General features: G+C 39.3%; 4 protein-coding genes across 4 annotated transcripts; all 4 read left to right on the plus strand.

Annotated features, from left to right (window-relative positions):
• Positions 1 to 2,856: 2,856 nt before the first annotated feature.
• On the plus strand, positions 2,857 to 4,630 carry ATC70_003869 (uncharacterized protein; the record flags this gene model as incomplete). Its single annotated transcript, XM_064823224.1, has 5 exons — positions 2,857 to 2,921; positions 2,984 to 3,127; positions 3,186 to 3,437; positions 3,492 to 3,557; positions 3,634 to 4,630. 5 exons carry the CDS (start codon positions 2,857 to 2,859, stop codon positions 4,628 to 4,630), a joined length of 1,524 nt encoding a protein of 507 aa, XP_064678536.1.
• A 1,317-nt stretch (positions 4,631 to 5,947) lies between these two features.
• On the plus strand, positions 5,948 to 7,607 carry RCH1_2 (LRR receptor-like serine/threonine-protein kinase RGI2; the record flags this gene model as incomplete). The annotated part of the gene is made up of 7 exons (XM_064823225.1): positions 5,948 to 6,228; positions 6,280 to 6,430; positions 6,480 to 6,683; positions 6,753 to 6,826; positions 6,914 to 7,000; positions 7,056 to 7,425; positions 7,482 to 7,607. The coding sequence occupies 7 exons, from the start codon at positions 5,948 to 5,950 to the stop codon at positions 7,605 to 7,607; spliced, it is 1,293 nt and encodes a 430-aa protein (XP_064678537.1).
• A 3,870-nt stretch (positions 7,608 to 11,477) lies between these two features.
• Positions 11,478 to 12,530, plus strand: GDB1 (bifunctional 4-alpha-glucanotransferase/amylo-alpha-1,6-glucosidase; the record flags this gene model as incomplete). The annotated part of the gene is made up of 3 exons (XM_064823226.1): positions 11,478 to 11,511; positions 11,568 to 12,379; positions 12,441 to 12,530. The coding sequence occupies 3 exons, from the start codon at positions 11,478 to 11,480 to the stop codon at positions 12,528 to 12,530; spliced, it is 936 nt and encodes a 311-aa protein (XP_064678538.1).
• A 165-nt stretch (positions 12,531 to 12,695) lies between these two features.
• On the plus strand, positions 12,696 to 14,441 carry syj1 (Inositol-1,4,5-trisphosphate 5-phosphatase 1; the record flags this gene model as incomplete). The annotated part of the gene is made up of 4 exons (XM_064823227.1): positions 12,696 to 13,547; positions 13,653 to 13,838; positions 13,915 to 14,164; positions 14,236 to 14,441. The coding sequence occupies 4 exons, from the start codon at positions 12,696 to 12,698 to the stop codon at positions 14,439 to 14,441; spliced, it is 1,494 nt and encodes a 497-aa protein (XP_064678539.1).
• Positions 14,442 to 15,537: the final 1,096 nt, after the last annotated feature.

The following is a 15,537-nucleotide window of genomic DNA, read 5'->3' on the forward strand; positions in this document are numbered from 1 at the left end:
GGTTCTAAGTCAAGTACACATCGCGAAATTCATCAAACAAGGCCGTGGGATTTCCAAAAGAAGGAGGTTTCTGAATTAAACTTCATCTCTCTTCTCCTTGCAAGATCCCTTTGTCTGTATGCTATTCTGTTGCTTTGGATCATGTCACGCCCGTCCCATATCACCAACCTGTTCTTTTTGGGTCTCACGTTGGGTACGCTATCCATTTGAGAAGGAGTCTCGCTTTCTCGTATAATCGTTTCTGTGGGTATCATTGCCGTTATATTATAGGGCTTTGAGCAATCAAGGAGAGTCTTCTTTTAGCCAGCCAAAACGGATTACAATCCCGCTCGACTTTCTGTCACGATTCGTTGATGTTTGATCCTTTTGCGACTCGATCGACTTATTTTACGAGATTCGACTATGAAAGTTGTAGTGATCATCCTTTACAGCCTTAAGCTATCTAGGAGAAGTTTTCAAGGCGCATCCAATGATGCTAGTTATAATGGCTGCTTTTAATGAACTTGTTGAGCAATTCATGAAATTATGAAATAACGTTTTTGGCGAAAATGTCGAGATTTTACATATCAAGGTCCCACAAACATGGTTTCAGGGGCTGCCCTGAATCGAGAGAAACATTTTGATCCAATACATACCATAGCAAAAGTCTACATTATCAAGATCAAAAACGTGATCGTTTGATTTTTGATGAAAACCATGAGGGTTACCTCATGCTTTTTTGGTCGAATTTTGGCCATGTTTTTTTTTGATCCCCAAAAAGTTGAGCAAAGGTGTCAGAAAGTAACTGCCAGATGAGAGCAATTATTTGGTGCTATTCTGACAATCTAAAACGGCCTTGAACGCAAGAAAAACGCAGATCAAATGCACTCAGATTTTGCGGTATTAGGGGCACTAAGGAATATAAAGGGAGAAATACCAGTATGCTGCTTGCCCGTATATGAAGTAGCTACGTGTGTATGGATGCAGATCATCACATAAGCATCAGATCCGCAGATAATATAAAGGGTTTTCATGTGAAAGTGGAGGACCAAAATAGAAGTAGCAGTATTTTGAAAAGATACGCAAGGGCAATCGGTAGCGTGAGCTGCCGCTGCGCAGGTTGGTTCTCACCAAAGCGAAGCAAAGTTAGAGAACCATACAAAGCGTAAACATTTGTATTTGAATAATTAAAGATAATGGTGGTATGGTCTCATTCAAGGATTACCAATGCTGTATATAAACCATGGGACATCCCAATCACTGCTCTATATTAGCATTTTTCTAAAACCAAAAAGCACAACAAAACAATATTGATAACAACACAAATACAACCAAAACCTCCAAGACATCAAAAGGGCAGAACGAACAGTAAACAACTGTTTAGTCTTTAAGTGGCTTCTTCTAGCATAGAGCGTTTAACAAGGGTGGTAGAGATCAGAGATGAGAAAACCCTGCTCGATCAAGCGAATTTGCCAAATCGTCAATGGCTATGTAAAACTCTAGGCAGATGAGACCTGTGTCTCTGGATATCATGGTAAAGTATTTGCTCTTGTATCTAATCGGGATATTTTGTGAATGTGATGTATTTGAAATTTCTGTCTACCTTCATGGCTTATGTGTCTTTGCCATTCTCGTCAGTATCTGGAAACCGCTCAGGTCTATGCTTCCAACTTTACGAATTCCAAATGCTTTTGTGCAAAGAATTACAGAAATTGTCTGGTTTTCCTCACCAAGCTGATAAATTGCGGTTTCGTTGAGGTCGACTAATAAGAGCTTCCAACTTTAAAATATTGATTTGTGGATGTAAAGGGTTTGGTATGTCTAGTGCTTGTCTCTGCAATTATTTTATTGCAGAATAACTAGTGCTTTGGGTGATCTTCAGATATGTATCAATAGGATATTTGAACCTCCTACTTGTTTCTTAAATGCATACAAGGTTTTTGGGCTTAGATATACGGATTCTAGTCGTGACAAATTTACCAAGGAAATGGGGGTTGAAACACCCATTGAAACAACTCCAGTCCTTGTTTATTTCACAACCACATGATTGCTTTTATTTCTCTTATAGAAAGCCATAGCACGAACAGTGGTCGTATATGCAGAGAAAAGACATGTCTTCATGACTCAAAAAAAAAAAAAAAAAAAAAAAAAAAAAAAAAAAAGACTACAAGCCTAGTTTTAATCTGCAACAGTATCAACATTGGGATCAGAATCGAAAGTGACAAAAGTAAAATATAAAAGGAAGTCGACAATGTGGGTTTCTCAAAAGTGGCGTTCCGTTCTAAAATTGGCACTCGCCCATTTCATCATGAAAGAAGGTGCTAGTTGCTTGTTGTGGCTCAAATGAGATGATAGTGGCAGATGTCTGCTATCACGAAACTTTATTTATATCACATCTCTCATTCATTGAGCACCAAACAGCAATATCATGGTTACTCAGTTCCTATGATACTGTTTTATTTTTAAACAAGAGAACCAAATCATCAAGTATTGCTGAGCCATTTCAACATCAGGTCCAAGAATGCCAAGCATGGGGATAGGATTTACCCGAGGCTGTTTGTTGTTGTTGTTGTTGTTGCTGATCTTTTGCGCTTTTTCTCTTCGATTAAATGAATAGATCAGCTCAATTCAGAGAGAAAGTAGGCACCAATACAGATTTCGAATGTGATGATCGGTGGTATAGCTTCTATGCTCACTGCAAAAAAGATCTGGTCAACATTTGCCTCTTTAGCATAAACGGCATTCGGGGATCCGAGCCCATTCAATGACGGTGTTCTCGTTTTAAAGTTTAGCTTTGGGTATAAAAAAGCCCCTTTTGTTCAATAACAACAATAAAATACATCCTTATTAAGCTTTATTATACTTCCTTTTTGCTAAATGAGTGCTCCAGCTACTGATGCAACATGTCCGACAACACCTGGATTGTCTTCAGAAGGAGGATTGTAGGCTAAATCAGCTCTTTAAACCACATCACAATCAACTAACTCGTTATTACACTCTACAGTGACCCAGGACTCGATTGGTCTTCGGTAAAGGCAAATCCAACAGCAAACTGGCATGTTATCGGCTGGGTGGTTTGTCTCTTACTGCTAGCAATTACATGGATTGTCTCTATTGTTACAGTGACAAAGCATTTAAGAAATTACTAGTGAGTTTTTGCACTCTTGCAACATCAGACCGTGTTGTCTAACAAGCATCAACCATAGCGAGCCGCAGATACAAAGGCATAAGCTACGAGTGTTGCTATTTCCGCCCGTGTATGCTACATTAGCATGGTTCTCTTACTTGAGATACGATTATGCAACGACCATCATGTTCTTTGCTACCATGTTTGAAGCGTTTGCAGTCTTCAACCTTTACACATCGCTGCAGGCTTATCTCGAGCCATTCAGACAAGAAGCGGCTGGCTTGAAAGAAGAAAAGGACACCAAGATCATGTTTGTCAAGAACCTTCATCTGTATGTAGTTTCAGCACGCTTCTTGAAAGAGTAAACTAAGCATAGACCAAATAGTAAATCCATGTGGGGCATGCACTATCGAACCATCACCGATATCCTTGTTTTCCAATATCCAGTATGGTAGGTTGTTGCACTGTGTAATGTTGAACAAGAGAGAGACTAATTATAAATCCTCCTTTTATGTATATTTTAATAGGTCTCTCATTGATTCATTCATGTCTATATTTGCCCAATTAAAAGGTCGTTATTGTGAAGGCGTCTATAGTTTCAAAGGTGCCTACGTCTATTTGACCATCATCAACTTTATCTCCCTTTCCATCATTTTGACTGCATTGTTCACTTATTTGGACGTCTATCATCGTGAATGGAAACGAGGTAATGTGCCTGCTCATGGCATGTTTTGGTGTGTCAAAGGTCCCATCATGTTTATCTTTTATGTGGGTGAAATGCTGTTGACTATTCTCACTACGGCTGGTGTGATTCAAGGCACAGACGGTTCTCATGGTAGCATTGCCTGGCCTGCAGATGCAGTCAAAAACGGCCTCTATGTGATTATCATCTGTGTCGTCATGTTTGTAGATTGTTTCATGATGCTCCGTTTCTTTGGTCCCAAAGACAACATTCAAAATGCTGCCAAAAACGGCCAAGTCAAGAAGATGGGCTACTGGCATGCTTTTTACGATGGCTACATTTCTTATATTCCTGAATTCTTTTATTTGGTGGCATGCTGTGGTGCTGATTCATTCAAATTGATCAAGAAGCGCAAAGAACTCAAGAAGAAAAAGAACTTAGAGGCATTGAATGGCACCAACAGCAATCCCAACAACAGCAGCAATCCAACAGATCATTTGCTCGATAACAGCCAGAACAATGTTACTATTCACAACGATCACTCTGAGTACAAGATGGAAAATCTCGGTACGTCGACCACTACAACTGCTGGTGCCTATCAACCGGCTATGTCTCAATATCACGCAAATCATTCAGGCGATTCCACAAATAGCTATCAGACGCCACTGCAAATGCCAGATGCAAATGCATACCAGCAAAATGTGTATCCTCAATCGAGCTACACTTCAGCTCAACCTCAGCCTGTGCATCATCATCAACAGCCTACATTCCCTGAACCCTACGACCAACAAGGGCCTTACAATCCACAGCGCCAAAACACATATTCGCAACAACCATTCTAGATTCTATAATATCTGTTTCAATAAAAATTAATCACAGTATACCATATTACTATTCAAGCAACTCACTCGTATACAATTAGCCTCGCCAAATCTAGTATTTTTCAAAATATCAGGGGTTATCACTTGTATACAAATGTCTTTGATACATGATTACATTCACCAAGGATTCCTGATATTACAAAAAAGAAGAAGAGCAAAATGCCTTGTAATTTAGTGCACTCTTTATATAGATCTATTAGCGATTGCTTATACAAGCCAATTTGCATAAATGATGACTTGTGATGTAGACCATAATCATGCGATAACGCTTGTTTCTCCAATGCAAAACATCATGTCAGGAACTAGCTTTTTGGATTTGGAATGGCGAAGGTGGCAGCAAAGTGCATCTGCATAGGATGGTAGCATTTGCAGGCAACCTCACCATAGGCTATTTGAAGCAGTGGGCCAGCGGTTTGCATTCTTATGGCATAACAAATGCGCTTGCATAGTTTATGTTTTTCGAGGTGCCTTTCCTAATCGCATTCGGATGACCTGTAGTGGCTGTACGCTGGTCCTACCATGCTAAGGATGTCTTGTTCGCTCCATGATTTGCTTGTGTCCGTCAAAAGCAAGCCTTTGATGAAACAGAGATCCATACCATGTATATAAAGGTACCCTTGGCTTTGATTAGCCCCAAGCTCGCACTTTCGCATAGATAAATGCTTCATTAAAATGATGAGAAATGCCTCTACACGCATCTTTTGTTGATATCTGAATCAACGACTTGAGTGGATGAATGTATTGCGATTTAGACTCGTTTATGAGAGATTCTGTCTTAATAGATTGTTGCCAAGGTAAATGTAGCTATTCTCGATCGCAACGTTGATATGTAGCTGTAATGAGCCTCTACTGTCAAAGTATCTCACCACTCACTCGAAAAGGCAACCCCAATTACTTATTTTGGGATGCAATTCCCTTCCCGGATGAGCAAGACATGCGTTAATCAGATCACTTCTATCACTTGAGAAGCACTATTATGGTTGCGTTGACATACAGTTCATGCTATGGCAACCGAATGCATTTGAAATCACACAAGTTACATAAGGTAAACCAGGCTTGTTTTTAGAGTTCGACGACCCTGTTTTTTTTTCCCTTTCAATGTACAATCGGAGAGAACGACCGACAAAAGCTAATCTTGATGAACAAGCATTATAAATAGGCAACCCCCTCTTTTATTCCATGGTTTCCCTTTGTTCTTTTTCTCTCTCTCTCTCTCTTTCTTCCTTTCTTTATCATCTATACTTCTCCATTCATTCATATCACAAACACGCATAGCAGATGACAAACAGCATCAAAAGCAATAACAGCTATACCAAAGAAACCCACAATATCAAAAACATCCGAATCGTCCATCATCCAGAAACTGTGCCTATCCACATAAAATATGCCAATGATACCAATGTGCCTTTCCATGATTATTTAGCACAAACATGTCCTTCACTGTTTGGACCCAGGGCTCATTATACCCCAACTCCTTACTTGAGATCGAAACATTTACAAACTATTTATGCGTCCTTGTATGATGACAAGACGACCAGAAATGATATTACCTATCAGAGGTGAGTGGTTGGTGCTAGAGAGATGTACCTGCATATTGACTGGCTTTATAGACAGATATTGGAGTTTGCCAATGGTGGTGTTGCCTCGCTGGATTGGGCTGTTCCATTGACGCCTCTACCAGAGGATACACCCACACTCGTTATCTTGCATGGCCTCACTGGTGGTAGCCATGAAAATTACATTCGTGGGTTACTCCAAATCGTAAGTGATCTCGCATCTATTTATACATTCTTAATTAACATGGAAACAGCTTGCCAGACCACCCATCAATTACAGAGCAGTCGTCTACAATGCTCGAGGATGTGGATTCACCAACGTCAATACGCCTCAACTATTCAATGCCTCCATCACAGATGATATCAGAGAAGCTCTCCGCCATATTCAGAAGCAAGTGGGTGAAAAGACGCCCTTAATTGGCATCGGATTCTCTTTGGGCTCCAATATTCTTGTCAAGGTAAGTTTCACATGTTTCATATACTTTTGTCTGGAGAAAAAAAAAGTCAAACCAACATTCTCATGGCAGTATCTTGGCGAGGAAAAGGAAAAGACACCCTTGCTGGCTGCTGTCTCTGTCGCGAACCCCTATGATTTACTGAGGTATGTATTTGGGAGAGATCAGGAAATTGCCATGTTATTTTTTAATGTCGCACACAATCAATCTCATCCTTCTTTTTCCATTTATAGTTCCGGAAAAGTGCTGGATCAAGGTTATTTCACTCGCAATGTCTATTCTCACCGCATGGCCAACAATCTGAAAAACATCTTTTTGAGGTAAATAGGCAGGCTCTTATCAGATAGTGTGACCTTAAGATTGACAATCACATAGAAACAAAGACATTATGCTGACACGTAAGGATATCGACATTGACGAGGTATTGGCTGCCAAAACAATCCGAGAATACGACGATGCCTGTACAAAGAAGATGTCTAATTACACTACAGTCAATAACTACTATCGCGATGGTAGCTGTGCACGTGTCATTGAACATGTTCGTATTCCATTGCTCTGTATCAATGCCTTGGATGATCCCATCGCATTGGCTCAATGCATTCCAGTGGATGAAATCAAGGTGAATCCTTATATTGTCTTGGCTGCTACAAAATACGGCGGCCATTTAGGTTGGTTTGAACATTCCTATAGACCGAGCAGATGGGTGGATAAACCAATCTCTGAATTTGTGGTTGCCATGTTCCAGGTATGAGGTACATGAGGTGCTTACATGTCGGTGAACTCATGATCTCTCTTCATTAGGCTAACGATGCTCGTAAAGAGGCTACCAAGTTGGATACCCATGTTGTCGTTCGTAGTGCAAAAGCTATCAGAAAGATTAGGTTTCCACCTTTAACAGCTGCTATACCTCCAATGATGAAATCTTAGAATGCAAGTCTTTGAATCTTCATGTCTGTTTTTAAATCATCAATAAACCTTTGTACTTTTAGTTCAGTAATTCTCAATATTACGCACAAGTTCGAAAAGAGACTGTAAAGCATGCTTAATATATGAATCGGAAGAGCACTTCACATTTCTGTGATAGGATACACGGTTTATAGTGCACGTCTAAAGGCTATGTACATCTGTGCTCTATATTACATTGTATAAAATACAGTGAAATGCCTATATAAACCTCTAGCACTTTGGAATCAATCTACAGCAAATACCAGCTTTTTGGCATACAGATAATTCAGTATCAATGCTTCGTTTTGAACACCAAATACCATCGCTTGCATCATGCACGTTGTTATTATTTGGGAAACTCAGAGATTTCAAGTACTGGTACATACAGAATGAAGAAGCCTAACTTTAAAGCCTGTTTTCATGGCAAGCGTTTGTGTTTGCAAATAAAAGTCAAGCTTAATACAGACCACCTTAAAAGATTCTTATTGGCAGCCTACTAACTCCATACTTATGGCACTTGAGCAAAATATTAGGCAGCTATTTATCAAAATTGCTCATTTATCGTCATCTAATATATATCCTGTAAAACATTCAAAAATGTAGACAAACTAAAGAATTGAGTGCCGTACAAGGTGAATAAACCACTGGCGAAGCCGGCACTGGGGAGGGAGATTTGGAAGAGGTGCTAAGACCATCCACCAAGAGCATAACGCAACTAATTCAACATCTGGTAACATTGACCTATGAGGCGGTTTTACCGTAGCGTAGTGAAGGTGCAAATCCATGGCAAGTAAGCGTCTAACCCAACATTTGGTAATATTAATCTTGATGAGTGCTTTACCGTAGCAAAGCGAAGGTGCAAAACCATAGTATTCAAGTAGCAAATTCGGGTTTTCATTTCCATTGTTAATAAGCTTATTACCAACAACATAGCGCATCAAAATTTGCATGAATTAGCCTTGCCAAAATCAATATTCCTTCTATCCGAACTAGAAATTGCATAGGTTGCGGAACTGCCCTTCCAGTAAGCTACAGCTACCAAAGATGTGATTTATGCCGTGTATATAAAAGCTATAAAGCAAAAACATAACCAAATTTGACAGCTTTCAAGCCTCCATATCTCAACATGTAGACCATTCTGAGTCGCCGGAATGGCCCTAAACAATTGTATTCGAGTAGCAGCAACTTTTTGACACAATTACTTAAGCTTCTGAAGACCCAAAAAACATGGCCAAAAATCGACCAAAAAGCATGAGGTACCCCCCTCATGGTTTTCATCGAAAATCAAACGATCGCATTTTTTATCTTGAAAAATGAAAACTTCTACTATGGTATATATTAAGTCAAAATGATTGTATCGATCCAACGTAGCCCCAGAAACCATCTTTGTGGGACCTTGATATGCAAAATATGGCTATTTTCACTAAAAACCTCATTTCAAATTTTATTAAATTGTTCGACAAGTTTATTCAAAACATCTATTTTACTTGGCATCATTGGAAGCGCCTTGAAAAGTATTTCAAGAATGTATTAGGAAGCATAAGATGATTATCACAATTTAGTCAGTCGAATACTACAACATATATTAAAGAAGTCGAAAAAACAACAGAATCTGTCCAATCTTGAACGAAAAAAAAAATAAACGGAGTTTTTGGCAAAATGCCTTTCTGTTGATGGCAATGATAATTGCGATGCTGATTAAATGGGAATCATGAAGTTGAAATGACAACTGCTTAGCACAAATACTCTTTTGGGAGGCTTTGTCTCATGGAGATGTCTTTTGCAATGACAATACCTCAAAAAAATCGTTGTAGATCTTATGCAAGTCCTGTATTTACTTATGACCAGCTTTATGCTGCCATCTCGAGAGCAACATCAGCGAATGGATAACTCGCTCTCCTAACTCTGATATAACCCTTTTTTTTTACTATTAATTGGTTGTTTAAAATCTACTTGATATGCCAGATTTTTATTATCTCTGACTTGAAATGTCTTCGGCGAGAGCCTGCAGGACGACGACACCATTGAGGGTAGCGAAATTGATCGGCTAGTATAATATACTCAAAACCTATGAAAAACATCGTCAGAGGCATATGAAAGTCAATACATTAAGCACGGCACGAGACTCAAAAGCCTTTGTTCGCATTTACAAGCATGCCCATGAGATCCTGAGTAAAGAAAAAGAATAACAAGCCTGACATCATATTAATGAGAATGCTCACATTTAGCTCAACCTCTCAAATGAGACTTGGGTTGAATGCTAGTCAGGATGGGTGCACTCGGAATCTGCCCGCTTTCAATGAGACTGCAGCCAAAGAATATTTTGATACAAGCTTTAAAGATATCTTTATCGTGTACCGAAATAACTCTTCTGCCAGTGGCATTAGTCTTTTTAAACGAATCAATGAAACGCATATGCTACTGCCTACATGCCATGGTGATCTGCTGCAAACCATGATTAGGAAGTTGCCATTACATACAGTATATATTGGTGGTGAGCCAGGCTGACTGGCATTGGCAGATATAAAAATGCCCAACAAAAGTAAAGTGATAGTCCTTTCAAGTCCATGATCTCCATTGTTTAATCAGCATCCCAATCATCATCATTTTCATCAACAGAATAACATTTGGGTCAGCCAGCAGCAGCGCCACACTCTATTTAAACTCAGACCATTTTTTCTGCTCAAAATTGGACAGATTTTATTCTTTTTCGACTTGATTCTATTATTTTGCATGATTCGATTATATAAACTGTAATGGTCATCCCATACTTCCTTAATCCGTTCTGGAGTACTTTTCAAGACGTTTCCAATGGTACCAAAAAAGTTGGATGTTTTGAATGAACTTATCGGGTATTTTCAGATAATATGAAATGAGGTTTCTAGCCAAAATGTCGAGGTTTTACATATCAAGGTGTCACAAACAAGTGTTCAAGGGTTGCTTTGGATTGAGAGGAACATTTTGATTTAATACATACCTTAGTAAAAGTCTTGATTTTCAAGGTGAAAAAATAACGACCGTTTGATTTTCAAAGAAAACCATGAGGCACACCCCTCGTGGTTTTTTTGTCGATTTTTGGTGATCCAAAAAAAAAAAAAAAAAAAAAGTTGAGCAAAGATGTCAGAAAGGTAGTGCTACTCAAGCACAAATGTTTGGCGTCATTCTGGCGACTCAGAAAGGCCTAAATGTCTAGGTATTTAGACTTGTAAGCTGTCAGACTTGGCTGTCTTGTGTATATTTGCTTGTCATTAAGCTCATTTTTTTATGATACAAAGACGCAAAGTATTTGTATTTATTAATCTAGTTTCAGAGCATGCTGTTACATCCAATATTCAGCCGGAATAATCAGGCTCAGTGGCATTGTTGTATCGCTGTATCATAGCATTATGATACAGCTGAATAGCAAAGCGATGCGGCTGTAAGACACGCTGGAAATTTTAGATGCAATAGATGGTCTGTCTCTTGGTAAAAACTGTACCCAAATATTAGGTGGCCCATAGCTCAGTAATTCAAATTACTAGGTGGTCTATCATATCCGAAAAGTGATTTTCAAGTGCACGAGTTGATTACAAAAAGCGTAGATCGCGAGTATTGCAGCATTCTTTAGTGTGGATGGTGTCTCTGTGAGAGTTGAGTACCAGTTCAAGCTTATCAACAGGACAGTTTGAGTGTTGAGAGCTAAAAGCATCAATGATGTACTCTTGATTGTCGAGACATTTCAATTACCAAATATGAAATGTGTGACATTGGGGACCTTCAACTTCAAATACAAAACTCCACGTTGTTTGTGGTTCCTTTACCCGCGTTTGGAACACAACAAATATTTCTTTAAAAAAAAAAACAATACACATCATGGAGGCAGGTCCTATGGAGATAGATGAGATTGGTAATTGCAGTTCAACCTGACAAAAGAACGCATTATACAGACTAATCTCTATGTAGCTGATATTGCCAATCAAACCTTCACTTTGTATAAGCTTGGCCCCATCTTTGAATTTCACAAATCAAGCATGGCAGCCAAAGAAAAGACGTTTGCTTTACAACTATGCCACAATTTAAAGCTGCACGATGGACGAAAGACACGAAGAAGCACAAAAAGGAACAAGTCCAAAGATGATTTTGATGGTGATTTACGTAAATTGGATATTGACATCATTCATCTGCAAGATATCAAATCCTACGATCCAGAAGTCAAGCCACTACGATTTACCTTTGAGATTCTGCAATACGGTGACGATAAACTATCTCAGTACTCATTCTACATGCTGCCATCACCTCAGGTTCCCAAAAACGAGAAGCGTCCAGGCGTATTAGTGTATTATCCATTGTTGCTGATCAAAGCACCACAACGTCTACGACAGGAAATCATCACCTGGTTTGAAAAAAGATATGTAGCAGCATGTACACCTTTGTTTATGTATCCAGCGACCATGGTAGATGCAGTGCATGTTTGGATCGACTCGATATTGGATATAGAGGAGAACCTAAAAGCCCACATACATGTGCCTGAGCAGATGTTGAGACCACCCTTGGTATTGGAATATCAGACAGGAGATGAAGACATGTCGAATGTTAAATTGCGTATTTCACGGACACAAGCTCTTGCTATTTGCAATCGTATACCCAACCGTAAACAATTTATGCGTGCTTTTGAAAAGCATGTTGAGAAGACGACACATGTCAGGCTGGACACATTGACACTGAACCGAGTGACAAGCTCAATTGCAACTGTACGTAAAAATGGATATGTAAAGGTACGTGTGTATCGAGGCGAGTAGATCCAGGATAGTATGCTCATCATGTCGAAATCAATAGATCAGTCCTCATTCATACAAGGCTTTTGCTGTGCGCTTACTTCAAGTGTGGATCGATTTAGCTGTAGAAAAACTGTACAAAAATGTCTAAACGCTAATAATAAAGATGAATATAATGTGAGGTGGTGCAAGGGGAAGCAACAACGAGGAGTTGATCTCGTTTGTTTTGGGTGGAGTTTTTATTTGTTTTACTTGCACTTTTACTCTCTCTCTCTCTCTCTCTTTCTTTTTCATTATACACATTCATATAAAATCAATGACAAAAGAGACAAGTCAGCCAAAAGCTGTTAATATCATTCGGCCAACTAGTGGCAACAACAACAACCACATTCTATACAACAGTCTTAGTCATAGTAGCAGTGGAAGCACAACAAGCACAAATTCAAGACGCACAGGCTCTCTACTATCTGCTACATCCACAAACAGTGCTCGTAAACCAAGAGTGGCGGGTACATCTATAGTGAAGTCATCCATGGAGAAGCCCATCTTGAATCTATACCATCCTCCCTCAAGAAAACCATCGTACGATAATAATACCATCAACAACAATAGTAAAAGACCGACCATAGAATTATACAAACCACCTTCTCAACAGCAGAAAATGACCAAGTCTTTTACTGCACCTTCTTTGACATTACCGAATGAATCCAAGATACACACTAGCAGCAATAACATGTATTACAATAGACCTATATCACCATCCTATATTAGACCACAGCAAGGACAACAACAAGCACAGCAACCACAGCAATACCATCGCTCGGTAATAGGCGTGATAAACACGCCTGTGGCAGCAGCTTCGCCTGCTACGGCAGCAATCCAAACCTCTCCCTCCGACATTGCAAACAAATCGACATCATCCCCACTCACCATAGACAATCATCAGAAACCAGAAGAATTGAATTTAGCTATTAGTAAATATCTGGATCAAGATCGGAATGCATTAGCAGATGATCTTGTTCTTGAGGATCAAAAAGCAGAAAACGATGAAATCATTGAAATGGGAGATGACGAAGAGTACAATGACGATGGAGATGAAGGAGAGGAGGACGAGGACGAGGATGAAGAAGAAGAGCCCATCATAAACGAGGCACGAGTTAATAGAAAGGTAATGTATTAGACTGAAGCTATCATGTACCCCTCTATTGGCACGCAACGACCCCCCCCCCCCCGCATTTTTTCAAACAGAACCTAACCCCATTTTCTCTTACAGATTGCAGATTTGGAACTATCCATCAACTCTTTATTGACGGTCAATGCTATGCTCGAGGCAACCGTCAGAAAACAAGCGTTGCAATTAAGCCAAATTAAAAAGCAACAATCATCAGGTGATGGTGGAATAGCTCATATTGATTTTTTACTGGATTCTCATCATCATCATGAGGAGGCGACGGATCAGGTATGGTTTAGTTTTTGTTTCTATGCATGAATCGAGTATATGTTGACGGGCCATTTTTTTTTTCGGGATCGATCAGACGGATCAGGAAGACGATGAAGATGATTGGGAAAACGATGTCTTGTTTCAAAAGCTGCGTAGAGTGACAGAGCATATGATTGAGCAGGGGCAGAAATCAATTGATTTCGAGTACAAAATCTTGGGAAGGGTCTTGTCGAATTATAATGCCATGGACGACGACGCTGAGGACGAGGATGAGGAGGGAGACGATGATGGTAATGAAGAGGGAGAAGGCTCTGGAAAACCAACCGAAACTGTCTCTAATCAAGGTAAAAAAAAAACGGGATTAATTTGCTCCCAAGGGTAAATTATTAAAAATTCAGGAACCAAATCCTATTAGGTACGACAAACAACGGCATTGTGGCAGAGGAAAGGACCAATTCAAATGCAGATATCAAGGCACCATCACCACTCATCAGAAACAACACTTTTGAATCCAACAACCATACCAGTAAAAAAGCAACTTCCTCGATACCAAGAAATGCCAGTAAACTCACTAGAAAAAAGACAGCACCAAAAAGTCAAAACACTCATATATCCACATAAGCTCCATTATTTATTTCAAAATGCATCTTGTTACAATTTGTCGTTGCTGTTTAGTATTTATATATCCCCCATCCTTTCCTTTTGATCGATTGAATAAAGCATGACGCTGTTTAATTACTTGGGCATGGTATATTTGTACAGAAATAACCTTAAATACGACGGATGTGGCGATATCCAACTCTGTCTTGTGTGTATGAACGTTGCATTATCTATCTATTGCCAAGAAGGCTGGTAAGAACCACACTATCCATACTGGATTTACCTTATATGAGTGATCCCACCAATATGCACTGAAGCTCCTCAGTTTGTATTATCAATAAAAAGAACTTTATATGCAATCTGTAAGCATCGATCCAGCTCTTTTACAATGCTCTGTGTCTGTATCAATAAAAACAATCCGTACACAAGCGGGCAGCCTATTCCCAATACCTCCAACTACTCAAAAGTGAGCAATACACAGTGAAACTTGGGTACATTTGATTAATGATTTCTCGCGTTAGAAACCGTTTTGGGCCGCCAGAATGACGCCAAACATTCGTGCTTGAGTAGAACTACCTTTCTGACATCTTTGCTCAACTTTTTTTTTTTTTTTTTGGATCACCAAAAATCGACAAAAAAACCACGAGGGGTGTGCCTCATGGTTTTCTTTGAAAATCAAACGGTCGTTTTTTTTTTTCACCTTGAAAATCAAGACTTTTACTAAGGTATGTATTAAATCAAAATGTTCCTCTCAATCCAAAGCAACCCTTGAACACTTGTTTGTGACACCTTGATATGTAAAACCTCGACATTTTGGCTAGAAACCTCATTTCATATTATCTGAAATTACCCGATAAGTTCATTCAAAACATCCAACTTTTTTGGTACCATTGGAAGCGTCTTGAAAAGTACTCCAGAACGGATTAAGGGAGTATTTTATTTTTGTAGGGGAGACGAGCTCCAGGTTTTATTTAAAGTCCTTTAAATGTCATGCTGAGGGATAAAAAAGACTGTTGGTGGACCCAATGTCTGCAATGAAGGGGGAATAAGATATTTTTTGAACTAAGTTGGGAAAGAAATCTACTACTAATAAGGTGCGACACCTAGAGCCAGTACA

Source organism: Mucor velutinosus (assembly GCF_035048745.1).
Source record: "Mucor velutinosus strain NIH1002 chromosome Unknown tig00000268, whole genome shotgun sequence".
NCBI classification, from domain to species: Eukaryota; Fungi; Mucoromycota; class Mucoromycetes; order Mucorales; family Mucoraceae; genus Mucor; species Mucor velutinosus.